The following is a 26441-nucleotide window of genomic DNA, read 5'->3' as shown; positions in this document are numbered from 1 at the left end:
GCAGAGTGGCTGCTGGAGGGATTAGGGTTGGGGTGGTGGACCCTGACAGAGTGGCTGCTGGAGGGGTTGGGGTGGTGGACCCTGACAGAGTGGCTGCTGGAGGGATTAGGGTTGGGGTGGTGGACCCTGACAGAGTGGCTGCTGGAGGGGTTGGGGTGGTGGACCCTGACAGAGTGGCTGCTGGAGGGGTTGGGGTGGTGGACCCTGACAGAGTGGCTGCTGGATTGGGTAGGGTTACACGGGGGGTGGAAACGCTCTTTCAACATTTTCCCCAAGTGCAAAACATGTAAGAATGGGCTGGTCGAGGAGTGGGTCCCCATCTGAAAGGACTTAAAATTCTCCCACGTGAACCGGTATTAATTAGGGACCGAGGCCGAGCCGTGGTTGGTTGTTCGTCAATGTAGTGTGTCACAAATCCTTTGAGTAACAGGCAGCCAGCCACGTGTGGTGGGTATACAGATACGGTACAGATGTCCATATCAAGGCGTGGCAATATAACGTATGCTGGGGTATTTGGAAATACTGACGCCTCGCAGAGATGCTTGCGACGCTAGTGCATATTATTATCCAGCTCAGGGCTCCAGCTATGCATGTGGTTTGCTAACTTGCTAGCTGTCAAGATCAAGCTTCTCGGTAACAGCTGAGACATTCAACCCCCTCCTGGATCCAGATCCAGGTTTTATTTTAAATAGCGCTTCTTCTGTGCACATTGGGGAATACCATATACCCCTGTATGGTACATAAACGGTATGAACATCTGCATGCTGCCCAACCCTATCCATAACTTCCTGATCAATTATGAAAACAACAGCTTTTCTGTGGCCTTTCAGTCTAAGCTCCAGCCTCTGCATTACATGTACTTTGTACAGCTGCCAGCATGGGTTCAGATCCCACCCACCGCTCTAGCACCCTCATCTCCTTCCTTTCCTTTATGCCTATAACTAACTATATCCCACCTGTCTGTCCAGGTCTAGATGAGCTGCGGATGGCCAACCTGGAGCCTGGGGACAGAGAGCAGGTGATTCACCACCTCCACAGAGAGCTGCTGGAGGCCCAGGAGTTGGCCAACACAGGCAAGCAGAAGTGTCTGCAGCTCCAGGCCTTACTGGAAGAGGAGAGGAGGAGTAACAGGCAGCAGACTGAGGAGTCAGCCAAGCAGATCCAGTACCTACAGAGTGAGTATAGTACCAATCGGTACCTGCAGAGGGAGGATGGTACCGATCGGTACCTGCAGTGGGAGTTAACTAGAGTTAACCTTTCTAGCGCAGGCGTTCCGCTAGCGGAACCCCTCAACAACATTCCTCTGAAAAGGCAGCGCGCGAAATTCAAAAATATTTTTTAGAAATATGTATCTTTCACACATTAACAAGTCCAATACAGCAAATGAAAGATAAACATCTGGTTAATCCAACCATTGTGTCCGATTTAAAAAATGCTTTATTCTCCAATTATTATTTATTTCTCATCAAATCAAAGTTTATATGTCACGTGCCCCAAATACAACAGGTATAATCAAAGTTTGTACACAGAATACACAGTGTCTATGGAGTCAAGTTGCACTTCCTACCTTAGTGAAATGACAGGCTCTAACCAATGGTGCAGAAACAAAAAGGTGTGTGTGTGTGCGTGTGCGTGTGTGTGTGTGTGTGTGTGTGTGTGGGGGGGTGTAAGTAAAGAAATAAAACAACAGTAAAAAACATTTGAAAAAGAGTAGCGAGGCTACTTACAGACACCGGTTAGTCAGGCTGATTGAGGTAGTATGTACATGTAGATATGGTTAAAGTGACTATGCATATATGATGAACAGAGAGTAGCAGTAGCGTAAAGAGGGGTTGGCGGGTGGTGGGTGGCGGAACACAATGCAGATAGCCCGGTTAGACAATGTGCGGGAGCACTGGTTGGTCGGCCCAATTGAGGTAGTATGTACATTAATGTATAGTTAAAGTGACTATGCATATATGATAAACAGAGAGTAGCAGCAGCGTAAAAGAGGGGTTGGGAGGGGGCACACAATGCAAATTGTCCGGGTAACCATTTGGTTACCTGTTCAGGAGTCTTACTGTTGAGAACCCTTTTTGTCCTAGACTTGGCACTCCGGTACCGCTTGCTATGCGGTAGTAGAGAGAACAGTCTATGACTGGGGTGGCTTGAGTCTTTGACAATTTTTAGGGCCTTCCTCTGACACCGCCTGGTGTAGAGGTCCTGGATGGCAGGCAGCTTTGCCCCAGTGATGTACTGGGCCGTACGCACTACCCTCTGTAGTGCCTTGCAGTCGTACTCCAAGCAATTTCCGTACCAGGCAGTGATGCAACCGGTCAGAATGCTCTAGATGTTGCAGCTGTAGAACCGTTTGAGGATCTCAGGACCCATGCCAAATCTTATCAAAGTCTCCTGAGGGGGAATAGGCTTTGTCATGACCTCTTCATGACTGTCTTGGTTTGTTTGGACCAATCTAGTTTGTTGTTGTGGACACCAAGGAATTTGAAGCTCTCAACCTGTTCCACTACAGCCCGTCGATGAGAATGTGGACATGCTCGGTGCTCCTATCCCTGTAGTCCACAATCATCTCCTTAGTCTTGGTTACGTTGAGGGATAGGTTGTTATTCTGGCACCACCCGGCCAGGTCTCTGACCTCCTCCCAATAGGCTGTCTCGTCATTGTCGGTGATCAGGCCTACCACTGTTGTGTCGTCAGAAAACTGAATGATGGTGTTGGAGTCGTGCCTGGCCATGCAGTCGTGGGTGAACAGGGAGTACAGGAGGGGACTGAACATGCACCCCTGGGGAGCGCCAGTGTTGAGGATCAGCGTGGCATATGTGTTGCTACCTATCCTCACCACCTGGGGGCGGCCTGTCAGGAAGTCCAGGATCCAGTTGCAGAGGGAGGTGTTTAGTCCCAGGTTCCTTAGCTTGGTGATGAGCTTTGAGGCTACCATGGTGTTGAATGCTAAGCTGTAGTCAACGAACAGCATTCTCACATAGGTGTTCCTTTTGTCCAGGTGGGAAAGGGCAGTGTGGAGTGCAATAGAGATTGCATCATCTGTTTGGGCAGTATGCAAATTGGAGTGTGTCTAGGGTTACTGGGATAATGGTGTTGATGTGAGCCATGACCAGCCTTTTAAAGCACTTCAAGGCTACAGATGTGAGTGCTACAGGTCTGTATTCATTTAGGCAGGTTGCCTTTGTGTTCTTGGGCACAGGGACTATGGTGGTCTGCTTGAAACATGTTGGTATTACAGATTCAATCAGGGACATGTTGAAAATGTCAGTGAAGACACCTGCCAGTTGGTCAGCACATTCCCGGAGCACACCAAATCAAATCAAATGTATTTATATAGCCCTTCGTACATCAGCTGATATCTCAAAGTGCTGTACAGAAACCCAGCCTAAAACCCCAAACAGCAAGCAATGCAGGTGTAGAAGCACGGTGGCTAGGAAAAACTCCCTATAAAGGCCAAAACCTAGGAAGAAACCTAGAGAGGAACCAGGCTATGTGGGGTGGCCAGTCCTCTTCTGGCTGTGTCGGGTGGAGGTTATAACAGAACATGGCCAAGATGTTCAAATGTTCATAAATGACCAGCATGGTCGAATAATAATAAGGCAGAACAGTTGAAACTGGAGCAGCAGCACAGCCAGGTGGACTGGGGACAGCAAGGAGTCATCATGTCAGGTAGTCCTGGGGCATGGTCCTAGGGCTCAGGTCCTCTCAGAGAGAGAAAGAAAGAGAGAAGGAGAGAATTAGAGAATGCACACTTAGATTCACAAAGGACACCGAATAGAACAGGAGAAGTACTCCAGATATAACAAACTGACCCTAGCCCCCCGACACATAAAATACTGGAGGCTGAGATAGGAGGGGTCAGGAGACACGTCCTGGTAATCCGTCTGGCCCCGCAGCCTTGTGTATGTTGACCTGTTTAAAGGTCTTACTCACGTCGGCTACGGAGAGCGTGATCACACAGTCGTCCGCAACAGCTGATGCTCTCATGCATGCCTCAGTGTTGCTTGCCTCAAAGCGAGCATAGAAGTGATTTAGCTCGTCTGGTATGCTCGTGTCACTGGGCAGCTCGTGGCTGTTCTTCCCTTTGTAGTCTGTAATAGTTTGCAAGCCCTGCCACATCCGACGAGCTTTGGAGCTGGTGTAGTATGATTCAATCTTAGCCCTGTATTGATGCTTTGCCTGTTTGATGGTTCGTCGCAGGGCATAGCGGGATTCCTTTAAGCTTCTGGGTTAGAGTCCCGCACCTTGAAAGCGGCAGCTCTTCCCTTTAGCTCAGTGCGAATGTTGCCTATAATCCATGGCTTCTGGTTGGGGTATGTACGTACAGTCACTGTCACTGGGACGACATCCTCAATGCACTTATTGATAAACCCAGTGACTGATGTGGTGTACTCCACAATGCCATCGGAAGAATCCCGGAACATGTTCCAGTCTGTGCAAAAGGGAGAGGCGAGGGAGTGCTTTGTACGCGTCTCTGTGTGTGGAGTACAGGGGATCTAGACATTTTTTCCCCTCTGGTTGCACATTTAACATGTTGATAGAGATTTGGTTGAACTGATTTAAGTTTCCCTGCATTAGTCTCTGGCCACTAAAAGCACCGCCTCTGGGTGAGTGGTTTCCTGTTTGCTTATTTCCTTATACAGCTGACTGAGTGCGGTCTTAGTGCCAGCATCTGTCTGTGGTGGTAAATAAACAGCCACGAAAAGTATAGCTGAGAACTCTCTAGGCAAGTTGTGTGGCCTGCAGTTTATCACAATATACTCTACTTCAAGCGAGCAAAATCTAGAGACTTCCTTAGATTTCATGCACCAGCTGTTGTTTAAAAAATATGCACAGACCGCCCCCCCCTCGTCCTACCGGAGTGTGCTGTTCTATCCTGCTGGTGTAGAGTGTTTCCCGCTGGCTGAATATCCATGTCGTTATTCAGCCACAGTTCCGTGAAGGATATCACAGTTTTGTATGTCTCGTTGGTAGGATATTCGTGATCGTACCTCGTCTAGTTTATCGTCCAAGTAATATTGACGGTAACGGCAGCTTTCCTAGTTGCCTTCTGCGAGGCTCTTCGTCCTCTGCGCCTCTTCCTTTTGCGAATAATTGAGGTGTACGGTGTTTGGAGAATTTCGTGTGAGTCCTGCTTGTTGTTGTTGTTGAAGAAATCTTTGTCTAATCCGAGGTGAGTGATCGCTGTCCTGATATCCAGAAGCTCTTTGTCTAATCCGAGGTGAGTGATCGCTGTCCTGATATCCAGAAGCTCTTTGTCTAATCCGAGGTGAGTGATCGCTGTCCTGATATCCAGAAGCTCTTTGTCTAATCCGAGGTGAGTGATCGCTGTCCTGATATCCAGAAGCTCTTTGTCTAATCCGAGGTGAGTGATCGCTGTCCTGATATCCAGAAGCTCTTTGTCTAATCCGAGGTGAGTGATCGCTGTCCTGATATCCAGAAGCTCTTTGTCTAATCCGAGGTGAGTGATCGCTGTCCTGATATCCAGAAGCTCTTTTCTTCCGTAAGATACGGTTGCAGAAATATTATGTACAAAATCACTTACAAATATCGCAAAAAAAACCCACATAATTGGAGACCGTAAAATGGCGGTAATCTCCTCCGGCGCCATTCCATGGACATCATCACAAAATGACAAAGCGATTACATGTTTTTAGACATTTTTTAAAATGTATTAAATATAAATAAACCAACCTTATTTACATAAGTATTCAGACCCTTTGTTATGAGACTCAAAATTGAGATCAGGTGCATCGTGTGTCCATTAATAATCCTTAAGGTGTTGCTACAACTTGATTGGAGTCCACTTGTGGTAAATTTAATTGATTGGACATGATTTGGAAAGGAAAACCCATGTCTATATAAGGTCACACAGTTGACGGTGCATGTCAGAGCTAAAACCAAGCAAGGGGATTGAAGGAATTGTCCGTAGAGCTCCAAGACAGGATTGTGTCGAGGCACAGATCTGGGGAAGGGTACCAAAAAATATCTGCAGCATTGAAGGTCCCCAAGAACACAGTGGCCTCCATCATTCTTAAATGGAAGAAGTTTGAAACCACCAAGACTCTTCCTAGAGCTGGCCACCCGGCCAAACTGAGCAATCAGGGTAGAACGGCCTTGGTCAGGGGGAACCAGATGGTCATTCTGACAGAGCTCCAGAGTTCTTCTGTGGAGATGGGAGAACCTTCCAGAAGGACAACCATTTCTGCAGCACTCCAGCAATCAGGCCTTTATGGTAGAATAGCCAGACGGAAGCCACTCATCAGTAAAAAGGCACATGACAGCCCACTTGGAGTTTGCCTAAAGTCTTTGCCTAAAGTCTCTCTGAAACAAGATTCTCTGGTCTGATGAAACAAAGATTGAACTCTTTGGCCTGAATGCCAAGTGTCACATCTGGAGGAAACCTGGCCCCATCCCTACGGTGAAGCATGGTGGTGGCAACATCATGCTGTGGGGATGTTTTTCCAGAGGCAGGGACTGGGAGACTAGTCAGGATCGAGGGTAAGATGAACAGAGCAAAGTGCAGAGAGATCCTTGATGAAAACCTGCTCCAGAGCACTCAGGACATAAGACTGGGGCGAAGTTTCACCTTCCAACAGGACAACGACCCTAAGCACACAGCCAAGACAGTGCAGCAGTGGCTTTGGGACACGTCCTTGAGTGGCCCAACCAGAGCCCAGACCTGAACCCGACCGAACATCTCTAGAGAGACCTGAAAATGCCGGCTGTAATCACGGCTGTAATCACTGCCAAAGGTGCTTCAACAAAGTACTGAGTAAAGGGTCTGAATACTTATGTAAATTATGTTTTAGTTTAGTATTTTTATAAAACAATTATACATTTCTGCCATGCTAGAGTCAACTGTAAGTGCTTTTATTGTGAAGTCTAGGAGCAACAACGGCTCAGCTGTGAAGTGGTAGGCCACACAAACTCACCGAACGGGACCGCCGAGTTCTGAAGCGTGTAGCTCATAATAATTGTTTGTCTTCGGGTTGGAGCACTCACTACCGAGTTCCAAACTGCCTCGTGCTGACGTTGCTGCAAAGATTTGTTCGTTGGGAGCTTCATGAAATGAGTTTCCTTGGCCGAAGTAGCCGCACACAAGCCTAAGATCACCATGCGCAATGCCAAACTTTGACTTGAGTGGTGTAAAGCTCGCCGCCATTGGACTCTGGAGCTGTGGAAACGCGTTCTGCCCCACTGAACGCTTCCTGCCCGACTGCATAATGCCAACTGTAAAGTTTGGTGGAGGTGGAATAATGGTCTGGAGCTGTTTTTCATGGTTCGGGCTAGGCCCCTTAGTTCCAGTGAAGGGCAATTTTAACGATTCAGCATGAAATTATATTCTAGATGATTCCATGCTTCCAACTTTGTGGCAACAGTTAGGGGAAGACCCTTTCCTGTTTCAGCATGACAATGCCCCCTGTGCACAAAGTGAGGTTGTCTAGTGGAAAGCTGAAGAGTGGAGGCTGTTATAGCAGTAAAGGTGGGACCAACTGTATGTTAATGCCCAAGATTTTGTAATGAGATGTTCGAAGAGCAGGTGTCAACATACTTTTAGCCATCTAGTGTACACTGAGTGTACAAAACATTACCTACGAGAGACTGTTAAACAGCTTCTATCTCAAGGCCATCAGACTGTTAAACAGCCACCACTAACATTGAGTGGCTGCTGCCAACACACTGACTCAACTCCAGCCACTTTAATAATGGGAATTGATGGGAAATGATGTAAAATATATCACTAGCCACTTTAAACAATGCTACCTAATATAATGTTTACATACCCTACATTATTCATCTCATATGTATACGTATATACTGTACTCTATATCATCTACTGCATCTTTATGTAATACATGTATCACTAGCCACTTTAACTATGCCACTTTGTTTACATACTCATCTCATATGTATATACTGTACTCGATACCATCTACTTGGGGCGGCAGGGTAGCCTAGTGGTTAGAGCGTTGGGCTAGTACCCGGAAGGTTGCAAGTTCAAATCCCCGAGCTGACAAGGTACAAGTCTGTCGTTCTGCCCCTGAACAGGCAGTTAACCCACTGTTCCTAGGCTGTCATTGAAAATAAGAATTTGTTCTTAACTGACTTGCCTGGTTAAATAAAGGAAGAAAAAAAAAAATATATCTTGCCTATGCTGCTCTGTACCATCACTCATTCATATATCTTTATGTACATATTCTTTATCCCCTTACACTTGTGTGTATAAGACAGTAGTTTTGGAATTGTTAGTTAGATTACTTGTTGGTTATTACTGCATTGTCGGAACTAGAAGCACAAGCATTTCGCTACACTCGCATTAACATCTGCTATCCATGTGTATGTGACAAATAAAATTTTATTTGATTTTAAGGACATTTTCCTATTAATGTCTTGTACTCAGAACAACCTGAATTAGTCGGCATGGACTCTACAAGGTGTCAAGTGTTCCACAGGGATGCTGGAAGAGCCTCAATTCGTCAGGGCATGGACTCGACAAGGTGTTGAAAGCGTTCCAACATGAGATGCTGTCCCATGTTGACTCCAATGCTTCCCACAGTTGTCAAGTTGGCTGGATATCCTTTGGGTGGTGGACCATTCTTGATATACACTAGAAACTGTTAAGCGTTGTATACCCAGTAGCTCTGAATCAAACCGGTTCGCCTGGGCACCTACTACCAGACCCCGTTCAAAGGCACTTACATATTTTGTCTTGCCCATTCACCCTCTGAATGGCACATACACACAATCAATGTCTCCATTATCCAAAGGCTTAAAAATCCCTCTTTAACCTATCTCCTCCCCTTCATCTACACTGATTGAAGTGGATTTAACAAGTGACATCAATAAGGGATCATAGCTTTCACCTGGTCAGTCTGTCATGGAAAGAGTTATTCCATATTATATAGTGTATATGAAAGTATATACGATCTGTTTCCAGGTCAGTTGGGCGAGAGATGTTCTATATTATATAGTGTATATGAAAGTATATACCATCTGTTTCCAGGTCAGTTGGGGAAGCTAGCGGTAGACATGGAGGAGCTGAAGGAGCAGAGAGAGAGCAGCATCAGCAGCACACAGGAGGAGCTGTACTCTGCTCAGGAGGAGGTGCTAGTTCTCCACCACGCCATGGAGGCCGCCACAGCCGAGAGGGAGCGAGACATCGCCGCCCTGCAGAGGGACCTGGGAGGTGTCACGGCCGAGCTGGAGAAGTGGCGTCAGGCTGCGTCGAAATACGAACAGGAGATCAACTCCCTGCAGGCCACCATCCAACAGCAGAGCCAGCACCAGCACCAGCAGAGAACTAATGATTTACAAGGTACGATACTATACTAACCCTTCCAACAGCAGAGAACTAACGATCTACAAGGTACGATACTATACTAACCCTTCCAACAGCAGAGAACTAACGATCTACAAGGTACGATACTATACTAACCCTTCCAACAGCAGAGAACTAACGATCTACAAGGTACGATACTATACTAACCCTTCCAACAGCAGAGAACTAACGATCTACAAGGTACGATACTATACTAACCCTTCCAACAGCAGAGCCTGCACCAGCAGAGAACTAACGATCTACAAGGTACGATACTATACTATTTATTTTTTATTTATTTCACCTTTATTTAACCAGGTAGGCCAGTTGAGAACAAGTTCTCATTTGCAACTGCGACCTGGCCAAGATAAAGCATAGCAGTGTGAGCAGACAACACAGAGTTACACATGGAATAAACAATTAACAAGTCAATAACACAGTAGAAAACAAAGGGGGGAGTCTATATACAATGTGTGCAAAAGGCATGAGGAGGTAGGCGAATAATTACAATTTTGCAGATTAACACTGGAGTGATAAATGATCAGATGGTCATGTACAGGTAGAGATATTGGTGTGCAAAAGAGCAAGTAAATAAATAAAAACAGTATGGGGATGAGGTAGGTGAAAATGGGTGGGCTATTTACCAATAGACTATGTACAGCAGCAGCGATCGGTTAGCTGCTCAGATAGCAGATGTTTGAAGTTGGTGAGGGAGATAAAAGTCTCCAACTTCAGCGATTTTTGCAATTCGTTCCAGTCACAGGCAGCAGAGTACTGGAACGAAAGGCGGCCAAATGAGGTGTTGGCTTTAGGGATGATCAGTGAGATACACCTGCTGGAGCGCGTGCTACGGATGGGTGTTGCCATCGTGACCAGTGAACTGAGATAAGGCGGAGCTTTACCTAGCATGGACTTGTAGATGACCTGGAGCCAGTGGGTCTGGCGACGAATATGTAATGAGGGCCAGCCGACTAGAGCATACAGGTCGCAGTGGTGGGTGGTATAAGGTGCTTTAGTGACAAAACGGATGGCACTGTGATAGACTGCATCCAGTTTGCTGAGTAGAGTGTTGGAAGCCATTTTGTAGATGACATCGCCGAAGTCGAGGATCGGAAGAATAGTCAGTTTTACTAGGGTAAGCTTGGCGGCGTGAGTGAAGGAGGCTTTGTTGCGGAATAGAAAGCCGACTCTTGATTTGATTTTCGATTGGAGATGTTTGATATGAGTCTGGAAAGAGAGTTTGCAGTCTAGCCAGACACCTAGGTACTTATAGATGTCCACATATTCAAGGTCGGAACCATCCAGGGTGGTGATGCTAGTCGGGCATGCGGGTGCAGGCAGCGATCGGTTGAAAAGCATGCATTTGGTTTTACTAGCGTTTAAGAGCAGTTGGAGGCCACGGAAGGAGTGTTGTATGGCATTGAAGCTTGTTTGGAGGTTAGATAGCACAGTGTCCAATGACGGGCCGAAAGTATATAGAATTGTGTCGTCTGCGTAGAGGTGGATCAGGGAATCGCCCGCAGCAAGAGCAACATCATTGATATATACAGAGAAAAGAGTCGGCCCGAGAATTGAACCCTGTGGCACCCCCATAGAGACTGCCAGAGGACCGGACAGCATGCCCTCCGATTTGACACACTGAACTCTGTCTGCAAAGTAATTGGTGAACCAGGCAAGGCAGTCATCCGAAAAACCGAGGCTACTGAGTCTGCCGATAAGAATATGGTGATTGACAGAGTCGAAAGCCTTGGCAAGGTCAATGAAGACGGCTGCACAGTACTGTCTTTTATCGATGGCGGTTATGATATCGTTTAGTACCTTGAGTGTTGCTGAGGTGCACCCGTGACCGGCTCGGAAACCAGATTGCACAGCGGAGAAGGTACGGTGGGATTCGAGATGGTCAGTGACCTGTTTGTTGACTTGGCTTTCGAAGACCTTAGATAGGCAGGGCAGGATGGATATAGGTCTGTAACAGTTTGGGTCCAGGGTGTCTCCCCCTTTGAAGAGGGGGATGACTGCGGCAGCTTTCAATCCTTGGGGATCTCAGACGATATGAAAGAGAGGTTGAACAGGCTGGTAATAGGGGTTGCGACAATGGCGGCGGAAAGTTTCAGAAATAGGGGGTCCAGATTGTCAAGCCCAGCTGATTTGTACGGGTCCAGGTTTTGCAGCTCTTTCAGAACATCTGCTATCTGGATTTGGGTAAAGGAGAACCTGGAGAGGCTTGGGCGAGGAGCTGCCGGGGGGCAGAGCTGTTGGCCGAGGTTGGAGTAGCCAGGCGGAAGGTATGGCCAGCCGTTGAGAAATGCTTATTGAAGTTTTCGATAATCATGGATTTATCGGTGGTGACCGTGTTACCTAGCCTCAGTGCAGTGGGCAGCTGGGAGGAGGTGCTCTTGTTCTCCATGGACTTCACAGTGTCCCAGAACTTTTTGGAGTTGGAGCTACAGGATGCAAACTTCTGCCTGAAGAAGCTGGCCTTAGCTTTCCTGACTGACTGCGTGTATTGGTTCCGGACTTCCCTGAACAGTTGCATATCCCGGGGACTATTCGATGCTATTGCAGTCCGCCACAGGATGTTTTTGTGCTGGTCGAGGGCAGTCAGGTCTGGGGTGAACCAAGGACTGTATCTGTTCTTAGTTCTGCATTTTTTGAACGGAGCATGCTTATCTAAAATGGTGAGGAAGTTACTTTTAAAGAATGACCAGGCATCCTCAACTGACGGGATGAGGTCAATGTCCTTCCAGGATACCCGGGCCAGGTCGATTAGAAAGGCCTGCTCACAGAAGTGTTTTAGGGAGCGTTTGACAGTGATGAGGGGTGGTCGTTTGACTGCGGCTCCGTAGCGGATACAGGCAATGAGGCAGTGATCGCTGAGATCCTGGTTGAAGACAGCGGAGGTGTATTTGGAGGGCCAGTTGGTCAGGATGACGTCTATGAGGGTGCCCTTGTTTACAGAGTTAGGGTTGTACCTGGTGGGTTCCTTGATGATTTGTGTGAGATTGAGGGCATCTAGCTTAGATTGTAGGACTGGCGGGGTGTTAAGCATATCCCAGTTTAGGTCACCTAACAGAACAAACTCTGAGGCTAGATGGGGGCGATCAATTCACAAATGGTGTCCAGGGCACAGCTGGGGGCTGAGGGGGTCGGTAGCAGGCGGCAACAGTGAGAGACTTATTTCTGGAGAGAGTAATTTTCAAAATTAGTAGTTCGAACTGTTTGGGTATGGACCTGGAAAGTATGACATTACTTTGCAGGCTATCTCTGCAGTAGACTGCAACTCCTCCCCCTTTAGCAGTTCTATCTTGACGGAAGATGTTATAGTTGGGTATGGAAATCTCTGAATTTTTGGTGGCCTTCCTGAGCCAGGATTCAGACACAGCAAGGACATCAGGGTTAGCAGAGTGTGCTAGAGCAGTGAGTAAAACAAACTTAGGGACGAGGCTTCTGATGTTGACATGCATGAAACCAAGGCTTTTTCGATCACAGAAGTCAACAAATGAGGGTGCCTGGGGACATGCAGGGCCTGGGTTTACCTCCACATCACCCGCGGAACAGAGAAGGAGTAGTATGAGGGTGCGGCTAAAGGCTATCAAAACTGGTCGCCTAGAGCGTTGGGGACAGAGAATAAGAGGAGCAGGTTTCTGGGCATGGTAGAATATATTCAGGGCATAATGCGCAGACAGGGGTATGGTGGGGTGCGGGTACAGCGGGGGTAAGCCCAGGCACTGGGTGATGATGAGAGAGGTTGTGTCTCTGGACATGCTGGTTGTAATGGGTGAGGTCACCGCATGTGTGGGAGGTGGGACAAAGGAGTTATAAACCTAATCACTGACCCCTAACCCTTCCAACAGCAGAGCCTGCACCAGCAGAGAACTCCTGAACTACAAGGTACATTGCCATACTATGTTAATCTAACTTGGAAATGAACTTCTTTTCATTGGGAGCACTGGAGCTCCTAGAAGAAAGGCTGTAAGGCTTGGAGCACCAAAAACAAATGACTATCCTGACATTTTTAATTGTCATCAGTTGTTCAGTTTGCAGTTGCACTTTTAAATACAATAAAGGTTGTTTGAATCACCTGTATAAATGTTTGCTGTTGCACTTTTCAATACGACGATTAAAAGTTTTGTCTGGCTCACTCTCGTGATGATGAACACATCGATTGTGTTAGAAATTAGATATGTAGATGGGTGAGCCGGTCAAGGATCGATTCAGACAAAGTGGTAAATTTTATGACAAGTAACAGTTTATTCAGAGTGAAGATATCTAGTACAGCGTAATTACGGCTCCTCCGTTAGTTCGTATGGAACAGCAGGCAAAGAGACCGTTACAATCAGTACACCACTAATATACAGAACAGAAAGTAGGTTGATTCTGGAAGATCGGATCTTTGGATTGGTTCAGCTGGGGTGTAGTCTGTAGTCTTCCGCCATTGGCTCAGTTGTCGGTCCGTCATCGTAGAATCCTCTTAGGGCACACAATGTTCAGCTACAAAGGAGATTATGTGTGTGCGCTGATTTTGGCAGTTAGTGTAATGCGGGAGCTATCCTGTAGGGGACCCCACAGGCTTTACTTTGAGTTGTAGCCCTGTATTAGCAATAGGTTGGTCACCTGCATAAGAAATAGCATTTCTCTACAAAACCCTCTCTTCACGTCTCACCAGAGACGTGACACAACCTAACTAGATCCAGACACAAAGAGAAACTTCTCCCAAGGGGACTATGAAATAAGGCACGGTATTAAACAGAAATAGATATATATGTATTACCATCATGTTCTCCATTCAATCCCACTATGTACTAAGTTGGCTACCAGCCACCTAGGAACTTACAACCCTCATTTAACAGAGCGGAGAACAACAGCTCAAAATAAAAGTAAAATGCTTGTCTACATAAGCCAACTTTTTCCCGCAGGAAAAAGTTGTGATTCCCTCTCTTCACATCTCCAAAGAGATGTGACTTAAACTAGGCAAGTCAGGCGGAATGATCCACTTGCATAACACATACATACATCCCCATAAGGCAACAGCAGATATAATGTAAACCTAATAGGCACTCTCCTCCTCATCCTCGAATTCAAGTAGGTCTTTATCCAGCAGAGGAAACATCTGGGAAGGGGAGGAAGGGTCAATAGCTCTAGAGATAACCCTAGTGGTAAGGGAACGGATGCATGGAATGCAACAGCATCCACAGAGAACTAAAATGGCAGCGAACACCGAAATGGATACCAAAATGGAGGACACCAGGGTTTTATATTTACCAAACGCACTCATCCAGGAGTCCCACATCGAGGTATCTATCCCAGAATGAGATTTCATTTTACCATTAAGCGTCCGCAGACCTTCCAGAGCGACTGTCAAACTACCATCCGAGGCTGTGTTATTAGGGATGAAAGGACAACACTGGTCACCAAACATAGAGCAAACTCCGCCCTTCTCAGAGAGTAACATATCAATGGCAATACGATTTTGGAAAGCCATCAGGCTGGTTGCAGCCAGTTGACCATGTACTGCTTCAAAACCCTGCTGAGTCCAGTTGCCTAGTCTTTGGACGTTGTAATGTATATAGTTAATACGATCAACATTCTTGTTAATTGTGCACCACCAACAGATGGATGATTCAAACCCTGCAGCTACCTGATCTATTAACTTATACTCATCAGGCACTCCCTAGGGACTCCGATAGCGTCTATGTAGGAGGGGTCTCCACTAGATGGGGTGGTGTCTCTCCTGGAACGTCCCCTATATCCGGGATTCACTCCCTGGATCCGCAGAACAAGGTCCTCGGCTCCTATAGGGTAGATAGAAACAGGCAACAAGAGAGTAACAAGTGCACAGCGTCCAGTACTGTTGGAGGGTAACTTATCAAACAGGACCGTGCTACCACACCACCACCACACATCTGCTCTGGATATTGACCTGAGGCTCCCCTTAATACTAACTGTATCCAGACACCAATCCGCAGGGATCCATCCCACCTCGGTTCCTCCTCCCGTCATATTGACACAAGTAAAATTTTCCCTTGCAACCTGGTTGGAAAACACTGGGTTCCTAGTGGTGAATTTAGTAACCGGATAGACCTCATCCCAGGCAGTACAATTATCCCTGGGGTTATCTGTAATCATAAGAGGAATTAGACATGCTAGAGTCACTACTGCTGGGACAATGCGGAGCAATGGACGAGCTCCCATGCACACCACACAACTCTGCCTGGTGGTATTTGCAGCTTCCTCGGTCAACAATAGCCAATTATTGGAAAAACCTGAGACTCCTGTGGCTCTTAAAATTACATCATCCGGACTTTTAAGCCTGGATATTGCCTCCACCGGGCCAAACAGTGGGGATGACGGGGATCCTTTTACGGGTGTGGTCATGTCATTCCTTACTGTAACCGAAGTCGGTTTAGGATTATTAGTCACGCAAATTCGCCACAACCAATATCTGACCCCGGAATTCCCTGGGGCCAGTATGAAATCATAACACCCTAAGGGCTGGCCCCCTGGCCCAACAGTAAGTTTCAGTCCCGTATTTGTCTTAGTTAAAGTCAGTCGCTTCCGCCATTTCACTGCCCCCTCGTCTGTTGTCCAGTCTTCCCACCCATTACCTGTCTCCCCCACCAAATTCCTCCAAGACCAATCGCCAACCTTCCCTAATGTCATATACCAGACGTGTCCGGCAAACCAGAGTGCACTGGTCCCCGCCTGTTCCCTCCCCTTTAGCCTAGAGTACCCTAAAGTCCCCCAAGGGATGTTAATGATATTAGTTGCGTTTGCGGGGACGCAAACGGTCGTGCTCCGTATGTCGTTGGCCTTACAATCAGTGTCAGGGGTGGTGGAATGCCTCTTGCACAAATGATTGGTCAGTTCTATATGTGCCATGGATGTGGTCAGGTTGGATGACCCATTAGAGGGTCCTATATCTGCTTGTGATGTAGGTGTATGATGCTCTAATACCCACAGGAGAATCCCCATGGAAACTCCTGTGACTACAATAAAAATAACAAACACGGGGCCCGATATCCCCAATCTCGTCCAGGGATAGCCCCTATCTCTGGACGACCTGTTAGTTGGTGTGCTGGGGAGCTGCTCCCACATCCTCACCAACTAAGGGTTCTGTGGTTGTAATCAAATTTAGGTCGCTCAAATCGACCCTGACTTCAGTCAGAGTTCTAGAAGGAGTCGGTGCTGGTGTACAATGAGTCAAGTGGTGCCAAGGTGCGCCCGATTTACCTTTGACCTGGACTGAGTGTGAAGTAACCTCCTTCACTTCGTACGGTCCAGTCCACCTGGGATCCGCCCACTTTCTTTTGTGGACCTTGATCCTTACCCAATCGCCGACCTTTACCCTCAGTTGCTCCGGATCTCCCGTCAGCTCCCCTCATGGACTTTGTGTATCTGTTTGGAAAGAGCTGCGGACAGTTCCGTCAATTTTCTTACATAGTCAGTCATACCTATCTGGTGTACATCAAGAGGGGGCATATGACCTCCCTCTCTTGGTGGACCTGGCATTACTCTTCCTGTCATTATTTCGTGGGGTGAGAGATGAGTCCCTGCCCCAGGTGATGACCTCATGGCCATCAACGCCAGTGGCAGGGCCTCCACCCATGTCAGTTTTGTACCAGCACACACTTTGGCTATCTTACACTTAAGAGATTGGTTGCAGCGCTCCACAAGGCCTTGGGCCTGCGGCTTATACACGGAACCAAACTTGTGTATAATGCCGAACCTCTCCTCCACCTGTCTCAGGTGTTTGTTTGCGAAGTGGGACCCATTGTCGCTTCGGATATGTCTAGGGACCCCATATCTAGGTATGAGTTCTGTCTGTAGCCACTTAATGACCGTTTTCCCATCCTCCTTAGCTGTTGGAATTGCTTCTACCCATCTAGAGAATCTATCTACCATTACTAGCAAATATCTCTTCCCGTTCTTTACATTGTCTTCTCCCATGTCTGTATAGTCTATACTGATGTCTTGAAACATGCGTTTGGCACCGGGTAGGCCCCCATCGGGGTTTGGTAGGGCTTCTTTGGATTGTGGCTTCCACATATGTTGCATTCGTCACAGAATAAATCTGTCATGTCCTTCATGTGGGGTGCCACCATATGTATGAAACCTTCTGTAAAGTTCTGAGTTTCCCTTCATGAGTGGGTCCATGGGCTTCCCTTATCAGTTCTGGACAGAGATTAGCCGGAGCCACCAGTCGGCCATCATGGCATCTCCATATTCCATCTGGTCCCTTAGAGCCTCCCTTCTGTGTCCAAACCGAATGTTCGTAAGGGCCTGCCTCTTCCTGTAGTTCTAGTATGTGTTGGCTTGTCAATTCAGTCCTTGCCAGTTCTATCCCGAGCACCATCTGTCGGGGGCTGTATCCTCCTGCGGCCTTGGCTGCCAGGTCTGCGGCATCATTTCCTTGATTGATTCTGCTGGTCAGTCTTTGGTGGCCTCGGCATTTCATTATGGCCACTGTCTTTGGTAAGGACACGGCATGCATCAAACGTTCCATTTGGGCTCGGTGCTTGATGGGTAGGTTACCTGTGGTGGTAAAGTTGAGCCTAACCCATTGTGGTCCATCTATGTGCACTGCTCCGTGTGCGTATGCCGAGTCCGTGTAAATGTTTACAGTTTTTCCTTCGGCTTTCTCTAGAGCTTGAGTCAAAGCCACAATTTCCGCAAGTTGTGCCGATGCTGGCTGGGGATAATTCCTGATTCCAACGTGACATGTGTTTTGTCATGCAGCTGCTGTACGACCGCATAGGCAGCTACGTTTCCTGTGTCTCCCTTGTAGCAACATCCGTCTGTGTACAGCCATAGGTCTGGAGATGTCAGTGGTTCATTTTCCAGGTCTGGTCTCAGTTTGAGCTCTTGTGCTGCCCTCTCTTGGCAGGAGTGTGCTAGGCCATCTTCTGCGGTGAGTGCATCTGCCATGTTCTTGTCGGTGTTCACAAAAGTGATGTGTGACTGGGTGCATTTGTTCTGGATTTTGTTTTTTCTGTCCGCACTGAAGGTAAATTCTTTGCTGATGAGGTATGCTGCCACCCCGTGGTGGGTGTGTATTTGCATCTTGTGGCACATTACCAGATGGGCTGTCTTCTCAATCGCCTTGGCTACCGCCGCAACGTATCTGGAACAGGCGGTCTGGCCGGTTTCAATGTGGTCAAGTTTTGAAGAGTGGTACATGAGTACTCTTCTCCCCCTCATGTTTCTGAAAAAGGACGGCGGATGCAAAGCCTTCCTTTTCAGAAACATCCAGGTGAAATGTTTTACCGTAGTCTGGTGCCGTGAGAGCAGCAGCCACAGACAGGTCAGTCTTCAGGAGCCCAAACGCCGTTGAAGCTTCAGGAGTCCATGTAAGTGGGGCCTGTAGGTTTCTTGGGCCAGCTTCTCGAACAATTTCTCTCAGAGGTTCAGTTCTTTCAGTATAGTCTGGGATGTGAGTACGGCTGTATCCCGTCAACCCCAGGAAAGAGAGCATTCCTGAAACAGTAATGGGCCTGGGATGATGTAGGATTGAGTCTCGGTGTGATTTTGAGAGTCCGGCCCCCTCGCTTGAGATTTCCCTTCCCAGGAACAGAACGGTTCGTCTGCATGATTGGACTTTTGACATCTTGACTTTGTAGCCTTTAACTGCCAGAAAGTCTAACAGGGTTTTAGTCATTTCTAGACAGAGGTCTGAGGTGGGAGCCCCCAGCAACAGGTCGTCTACGTATTGTATGAGTATCACTCCTTCTGGGATTTTCAGTTCTGCCAGGTGAGTCTTCAGAATATAATTGAAGATTCCCGGGGAAGAAGTGTAACCTTGGGGAAGTACGGAATAGGTAAATTGCTGATTCTCGTAGGTAAAGGCAAAAAGTGGCTGGGAAGCCTCATCCAATGGGATGCTGAAAAGGCATTGGCCAAGTCCACTACGGTGAAATACCGATGTTTGGGTGACAGGTTGCTCAGTATGATGTGTGGGTCTGGAACAGGGAGATCGATGGGTGTGGTAACTTCATTTACAGCCCGGAAATCCTGCACCATCCGGTATGTTTCTCCTCCTGCCTTCAGAACAGGAAGTATGGGGGTGTTCCAGAGTGATAGAGTCCTGTATATGCACCCAGCTTCCAGTAGGCCTTCGATAGTGGGTCTTATCCCCTCTGTCTGTTCTTGCTTCAGTCGATATTGGGTTCGAAATATTGGTACTTGTGCCGGATTGGTTAGGGTAATGCACACTGGTTGGACCTGTAACTTTCCCACGTCAAATGGTGTGGTTGTCCATATTGCCTTGTCTATGGAGTCCAAGACAGCAGGGGAGGAAGGGTGATCAGAATATGGTTTCCCGTGATGCCTGGGGAGAGTGAGGCGCTCAGGCTGGCACTGTTCTTCAGTGTCCACCATAGTCAGACGCCACATCTCTTCGGTGGTTGCCTTCAACAGGCCTGGTGTACTAGTCGCTTCCCAAGTGAGTTTCGAGGCCCTTTTTATCATTGGACCCAGACTTCGGGCCTCATGTCCATTCCCTACTGCGAGGGTCACGTGTGGAGCAGACTCGGGTCCCAGTTGATACCAAGGTTTAATATGGTGTGGGAGTATGACTGGGGCTGCCACCCCCTCAGGGCCGCACACGATGGTAAGGCAGCGTATGTTTGGGGTAAGATGCATCATGTTTTCATCCCAATCTTGTGTGTACGGCGTGTCTTCGTCGTCAGTGACGTTGAGAGTGCAGTGCAACTCAGCCTGTGGTGTCTTATAGGGATGGAAGGTATATATTAGCTTCCTCCATTGGTTGAATTGAAATTGGATGGCAGGAGTTCCAGGTCCAGATGGTAGGCATTTGAGCCAGTAAACCTCCTGTGTGGTGGATAGAGCAGGTGCGGGCAGAATTGGGAGCATCAGGATTCGGGCCCTTGGCGGTGGATCGAGCGCGACCTCCACACCTGACTCAGTTAGGTAGATTGCGCATCCTAACTTACAGAGTAGGTCTCGACCTAGTAGGTTGATTGGGCAATTTGGACAATATAGGAATTGGTGTTTCAAACTGGAAGGGCCCCACTGGAACAATAGTGGAGTAGTTTTGTATTGATCTTCAGGATTTCCTGAAACCCCCACCACCTTTACCTTGTCTGAAGAGAGGGGTTGATGAGAATTGATGGCGGAATATGTACATCCAGTGTCCACAAGGAACCTGTGGGTGACCCCTTGTACTACACATGTAATAGTGGGTTCCGTGTGGACAGAGAATTGTTGGCCATCTAACCCAACTGGTGGTGGTGGGCAGCCTCATTCCCATGGGGGGTATCCCTCGGACATCCCCTGGAAGGTGGGACCGGTAGGGGGCGCTGGGTTGTAGGCTGGTTGATATCCCTGGGTAGGGGCTGGTGGATATCCCTGGGCAGGGGCTGGGTACCTTGGGGCCCCTCTTCCCCGTTGTCCACCTCTCCTCCCTCTGTAGGCCAAGTATGACTGGCGCTGCTGTGAGAGGGGAGCAGGGCAGATCCTTGCATAATGCCCTTCTTGGTTACAGTTGTAGCAATTTCTTCTAGCTTGCGGTGGTCCCCCCCATGTCGGTCCAGATGGGTTAGAAAATCCAGGCTGGGTGTAACCCTCATATCCGTAGTTGGCTCCTGGATTTGGAGGGGCGGCGTATACGACCGGTGCCTGTGGGGGGGTCGGTGGTGCTGGAGCGGCCACCAACATCTGGTTCATGGTCTGAATCTTGGCTATGTCAGTGGTTTCCTCCGCCACCATTTGCTTTTTTTTGCTTTGCGGTCTTTTGGGCCTCATTCAATTGTAATTTGAGCAGTTGGAGTTGCAGCGACTGAACTTGTGAATCAGCCATGCCTTTGTCTTTGTTGTATTGAGAGATGTGATGGTGTACATGGGAGTTGAATTGGGCAGTGGGCAAGGCCATCAGCCCCACTGTGGCCCTAAGCTTGGTTTTCACTTCTATAGGTGTCCCATTCACCACCATCTCCTTCCACATGCTGAGAGTGGTTCCGCTCTGGTCATGGGGTTCAATGTGGACTGACCTCCAGGTGGTCTTGGCCCTATCTAGGTATTGAGCTGCCTGCTCCCCGTCTTCCATGGCAAAAGAGGTAAGGGTTGCATAATTTTTCTCTGTGGGATATGCCCTTCTGAGCTCATTCCACAGTGATACTCTGTATTTCTCAGGTTCTGTTGCTGACCCCAATTTTCCCAGTCCTGCTGTGTTTATTAGGGCATTCATGGTCGTGTAGTCGGTTGACCTAGCCAATAAGGCCTTCATGTCCCCCAAGGCAAGCCGGACCCCGGAAGTTAGGGACTGAAGCTGAAGCAGCCAGGCTGAGGCACCCCCATGTAAGCTCGGGAGCTGTTCCATCAGGGCCGTTAAATCTTGCATCTTCCAGGCAACGTATTCCTCTCGGTGCGTTGTGTCGTCCATCCTGAGTGGCATTTGATACGGCCCATGTTGTCTTTGGGCTTCTTCTTCTTCTCCTCTCCTTTGTCTGGCTATGATGCGCCTCGACCGTCTTACTGCCGTTTCAACGGGGGTTGATTTTCCCTTAAAAACTCCTTGTATCAGGACTATTTCACCCGTTTCTGCTGCGACTTCTTCCATGAGTTTCAGTTGGCTTTCTGCCTCCCATACACCTGCAGCCGTGAGGGGAACGTCTTCCTCTGTCTCCTCTTGTGGTTCCATATCATCTCCTTCCTGTTCTTCCGGTTCGCTGAAAGACATTAAATTTTCTTCTTGTCGGCGGCCACTTGTGAAATACTCCTTACTAATATCGCTCCTTGGTTCCCCTCTATGTTCTCTGTACACACTGGATGTGCAGGAGGTGGGGTTCCCCTCCCCTCTGACTTCAAGCTGCTCCCATTGCCCCCTGCTCCATCTATGAATGGATTCCTCGTGTGGCCACTGGGGCGGAGCTGTTCTCGCATAGATCGAGGGGCATGCATGTCAGATGGCCCTGGTGTGCACCTTTGTGCACCCCTGGTGTGGAGTAACCCTGTGGGCCAGGCTTTAATTCTTCACACTCCAGGTGGCCCCCTGTGATCAACGTATCCCCTTGGAGTACTCCTTCTTTTACAAGGAACACAGGGGCCTGTGTTGACGCGGGCCCGGCCCTTTTCCCCTTATCAGTATAAGGTGGAGGCAAATTTGATAGGACTGGGTAAAGGGGTCGGGTCGTTGAGGGCACATGTGTTGGCGGGGCAGAGGGAAATGGATTTGGCGCCATCTCCTGGTGGTGGTCCGTCTGCTCATCTTCCCCTTGTGAGGGAGTGGCCACCCCCATCATTTCCGGTTTTTTATTCAGTTGTGCTCTTAGCGCCTCTTCGATGGCCCAAGTTCCTATCTTCAGTTCCACTTCTGCCCTTTCTCTCTGTTTAGTCCCTTTTTTCTTAAATACGTGATTTTTGTTCTTTTCTGCCTCTTTCTCTCTAGCTTCCTGCAACGTCTCTTTTAACCCACATTCCATTGTTTTCAGCTGAACCGCGGATGGCGGTCCCCCTCCTAAATAACCTTCTTGTGTCCATTTTAGCTTTAATGCCTCCCAAACTTTCTTCATGTGCTTCCATTGTTCCTTTCCCCCCTGATCTATATTCTATTTTTTGTTCTAGGAACTCATTAAACCTCAGCATTGGAGTATTGGGGGTCTCCATTGTGAATTTGCTTTAAACGTAATTTAATTTAATTCAATCGGAATTTAATCGTAGTTTTAATCGAAATTCTCTCCTTCTATCTGAATATAGTTAGCATATACTTCGCCCGACGTTGATTAATACCCACAATGTATTCGAAGAGACACTGCTGCTCGTGCTCTGTCTTATCTCTGAGCTTCTCCTTAGTATGTTTTAGTTCGAGAAAAAAAAACGAATGGGTTGGTATAGCATTTGTGGAGCGCACAACCAAGGGATCTATTCGACTATTTAGTCTCAATATTTAAATATTATATTCAGATATTATTTCAATTATACATCAGTCATTTCGTTCCTGATTATACATTTAACACAGAAGTCATAGGTACATACAAAATAGAAGTTTCGGATTTATCCAATATCCCTTATTATAATTCTATCTCTCTCCCTCTATCTAACCACCAACAATCTTAATGGAAACAATTACAACCACATTGCATTTTAATATAAACAGTTACAAATAGACAAAACAAGACAAAACAACACGTTATATCTCTGACCCCTGAAAGCCGATCCTTATCAGTGAACCTCTATCAGACTGAGCCGTACCGGGTCGCGGGACAAAATTACAATTTATCCCCTCGGCGCCAGATTTAATGAATAGTAATTAACTATCCCCTTACTGATCTCTATTCCTGATCCCTATCGAGCTGACCCCTATCAGAATTATTACACATGTCCGACCCCTATCGGTGAATCTCTATCAGACTGAGCCGTACCGGGTCGCGGGACAAAATTACAATTTATCCCCTCGGCGCCAGATTTAATGAATAGTAATTAACTATCCCCTTACTGATCTCTATTCCCGACCCCTATCGGAACTATCCAGGCCTTAAAAGTGATCTCTCATCATTGAAAGCTATCAGACTGTGCTGACCGGGTCACGGGACAAAATTACAATTTATCCCCTCGGCGCCAGATTTAATGAATAGTAATTAACTATCCCCTTACTGATATCTCATCAATGATTTATATCACACCGGCCGTCGCCGGTTCGTTACTACATATGTTCACTACACTGTGCTTTCGACTCGTCAGCAAATTATAAATTTACACAAGAATTCATACTTACTCGGAAATACTGATCAAAATTTAGACAGACTATACGACAATATGCAAAGTTTGATTTAACAGGTTTTGCTTACCTTATTTATGGTGCACCTTTAGATCAGTTTCCCGAGTTGAGCAGAATTGTTGTCCACCCACCGAAAAATCTTCACCCGTCCTCCTTGAATCGTCCTTTCCACGAGCTCACCCGTTCTCGCACACCCAATCAGTTCACTTCGACTGGACCGTTAGTTAACTATCCTCTGCCTACCAAGTTCTGTTAGAAATTAGATATGTAGATGGGTGAGCCGGTCAAGGATCGATTCAGACAAAGTGGTAAATTTTATGACAAGTAACAGTTTATTCAGAGTGAAGATATCTAGTACAGCGTAATTACGGCTCCTCCGTTAGTTCGTATGGAACAGCAGGCAAAGAGACCGTTACAATCAGTACACCATTAATATACAGAACAGAAAGTAGGTTGATTCTGGAAGATCGGATCTTTGGATTGGTTCAGCTGGGGTGTAGTCTGTAGTCTTCCGCCATTGGCTCAGTTGTCTGTCCGTCATCGTAGAATCCTCTTCGGGCACACAATGTTCAGCTACAAAGGAGATTATGTGTGTGCGCTGGTTTTGGCAGTTAGTGTAATGCGGGAGCTATCCTGTAGGGGACCCCACAGGCTTTACTTTGAGTTGTAGCCCTGTATTAGCAATAGGTTGGTCACCTGCATAAGAAATAGCATTTCTCTACAATTGACACTCTAGCGATATAGAACACGTTGTCGCTAGACTAGTGGTGATGTAGAACACGTCGTCGCTAGACTCTCTAGTGGTGATGTAGAACACGTTGTCGCTAGTCTCTAGTGGTGATGTAGAACACGTCGTCGCTAGACTCTCTAGTGGTGATATAGAACAAGTCGTCGCTAGACTCTAGTGATGTAGAACACGTCGTCACAAGACTCTCTAGTGGTGATGTAGAACACGTCGTCGCTAGACTCTCTAGTGGTGATGTAGAACACGTTGTCGCTAGACTCTCTAGTGGTGATGTAGAACACGTCGTCGCTAGACTCTCTAGTGGTGATATAGAACACGTTGTCGCTAGACTCTAGTGGTGATGTAGAACACGTTGTCGCTAGACTCTCTAGTGATGTAGAACACATTGTCGCTAGACTCTAGTGATGTAGAACACGTCGTCGCTAGACTCTAGTGATGTAGAACACATCGTCGCTAGACTCTGGGGAAGGATTAAAGAAGGCTTCGATTCCACCGCGTTTCGTTATTCTTGGTAGCTAGCTAAGAAATGGAAAAAGTTCTGAGGGAAAACGCGAAAAGGAATTGGTTGTGCCTGGCATGTGATTGGTTTAATTAGCTACATGTAAACATTTGTAGCATTTTGATTGGTTACGATTTGTAAACCATGTATTAGCCTGTCTGGTTTGAGCAGTGAAGAGTGGTGAAATATTGTGCCCACTTTAGAGCCCTCCCCTAAAACTTCCAACTGCAGAACCAGCACCAGCAGAGAGCTACAAGTCACGTTAGGATAATATACTAAATCTTTATTTATTTATTTTATTTCACCTTTATTTAACCAGGTAGTCTAGTTGAGAACAAGTTCTCATTTACAACTGCGACCTGGCTAAGATAAGGCAACGCAGTTCGACACATACAACAACACAGAGATACACATGGAATAAACAAGCGTACAGTCAATAATACAGTAGAAAAAAAGATTAGTCTATATACAGTGTGTGCAAATGGCGTGAGGAGGTAAGGCAATACATAGGCCATAGTAGCAAAGTAATTGCAATTTAGCAGATTAACACTGGAGTGAGAGATGAGCAGATGATGGTGTGCAAGTAGAAATACTGGTGTGCAAAAGAGCAGCAAAGTAAATAAAAACAATATGGGGATGAGGTAGGTAGATTGGGTGGGCTATTTATAGATGGACTATGTACAGCTGCAGCAATCGGTTAGCTGCTCAAATAGCTGATGTTTAAAGTTAGTGAGGGAAATAAAAGTCTCCAGCTTAAGCGATTTTTGCAATTCGTTCCTGTCACTGGCAGCAGAGAACTGGAAGGAAAGGCGGCCAAAGGAGGTGTTGGCATTGGGGATGACCAGTGCGATACGAAATAGAAAGCCGATTCTAGATTTGATTTTGGATTGGAGATGTTTGATATGAGTCTGGAAGGAGAGTTTACAGTCTAGCCAGACACCTAGGTATTTGTAGTTGTCCACATATTCTAAGTCTGAACCGTCTAGAGTAGTGATGCTAGTCGGGTGGGCAGGTGCGGGCAGCGAACGTTTGAAAAGCATTAATTTGGTTTTTAGTAGCTTTTAAGAGCAGTTGGAGGCCACGGAAGGAGTGTTGTATGGCATTGAAGCTCGTTTGAAGGTTAATTAACACAGTGTCCAAAGAA

The 26441-nt window shown here is 47.2% G+C and overlaps 1 protein-coding gene across 2 annotated transcripts in view; it reads left to right on the top strand.

Moving 5' to 3' along the window:
* The window catches only part of LOC112236526 (sarcolemma associated protein a), a 132780-nt gene that overhangs the window by 77103 nt on the left and 29236 nt on the right, over positions 1–26441 (top strand). For both annotated transcript variants that reach the window (XM_042329548.1, XM_042329550.1), the window contains exons 16-17: positions 969–1175; positions 9008–9319. In XM_042329548.1, the coding sequence (XP_042185482.1) occupies positions 969–1175; positions 9008–9319 (519 nt within the window). The remainder of the gene's footprint in view (positions 1–968; positions 1176–9007; positions 9320–26441) is intronic.

This window comes from Oncorhynchus tshawytscha, linkage group LG02 (genome assembly GCF_018296145.1).
Source record: "Oncorhynchus tshawytscha isolate Ot180627B linkage group LG02, Otsh_v2.0, whole genome shotgun sequence".
Classification (NCBI taxonomy): Eukaryota; Metazoa; Chordata; class Actinopteri; order Salmoniformes; family Salmonidae; genus Oncorhynchus; species Oncorhynchus tshawytscha.
This window is presented reverse-complemented; position numbering and strand designations above follow the sequence as displayed.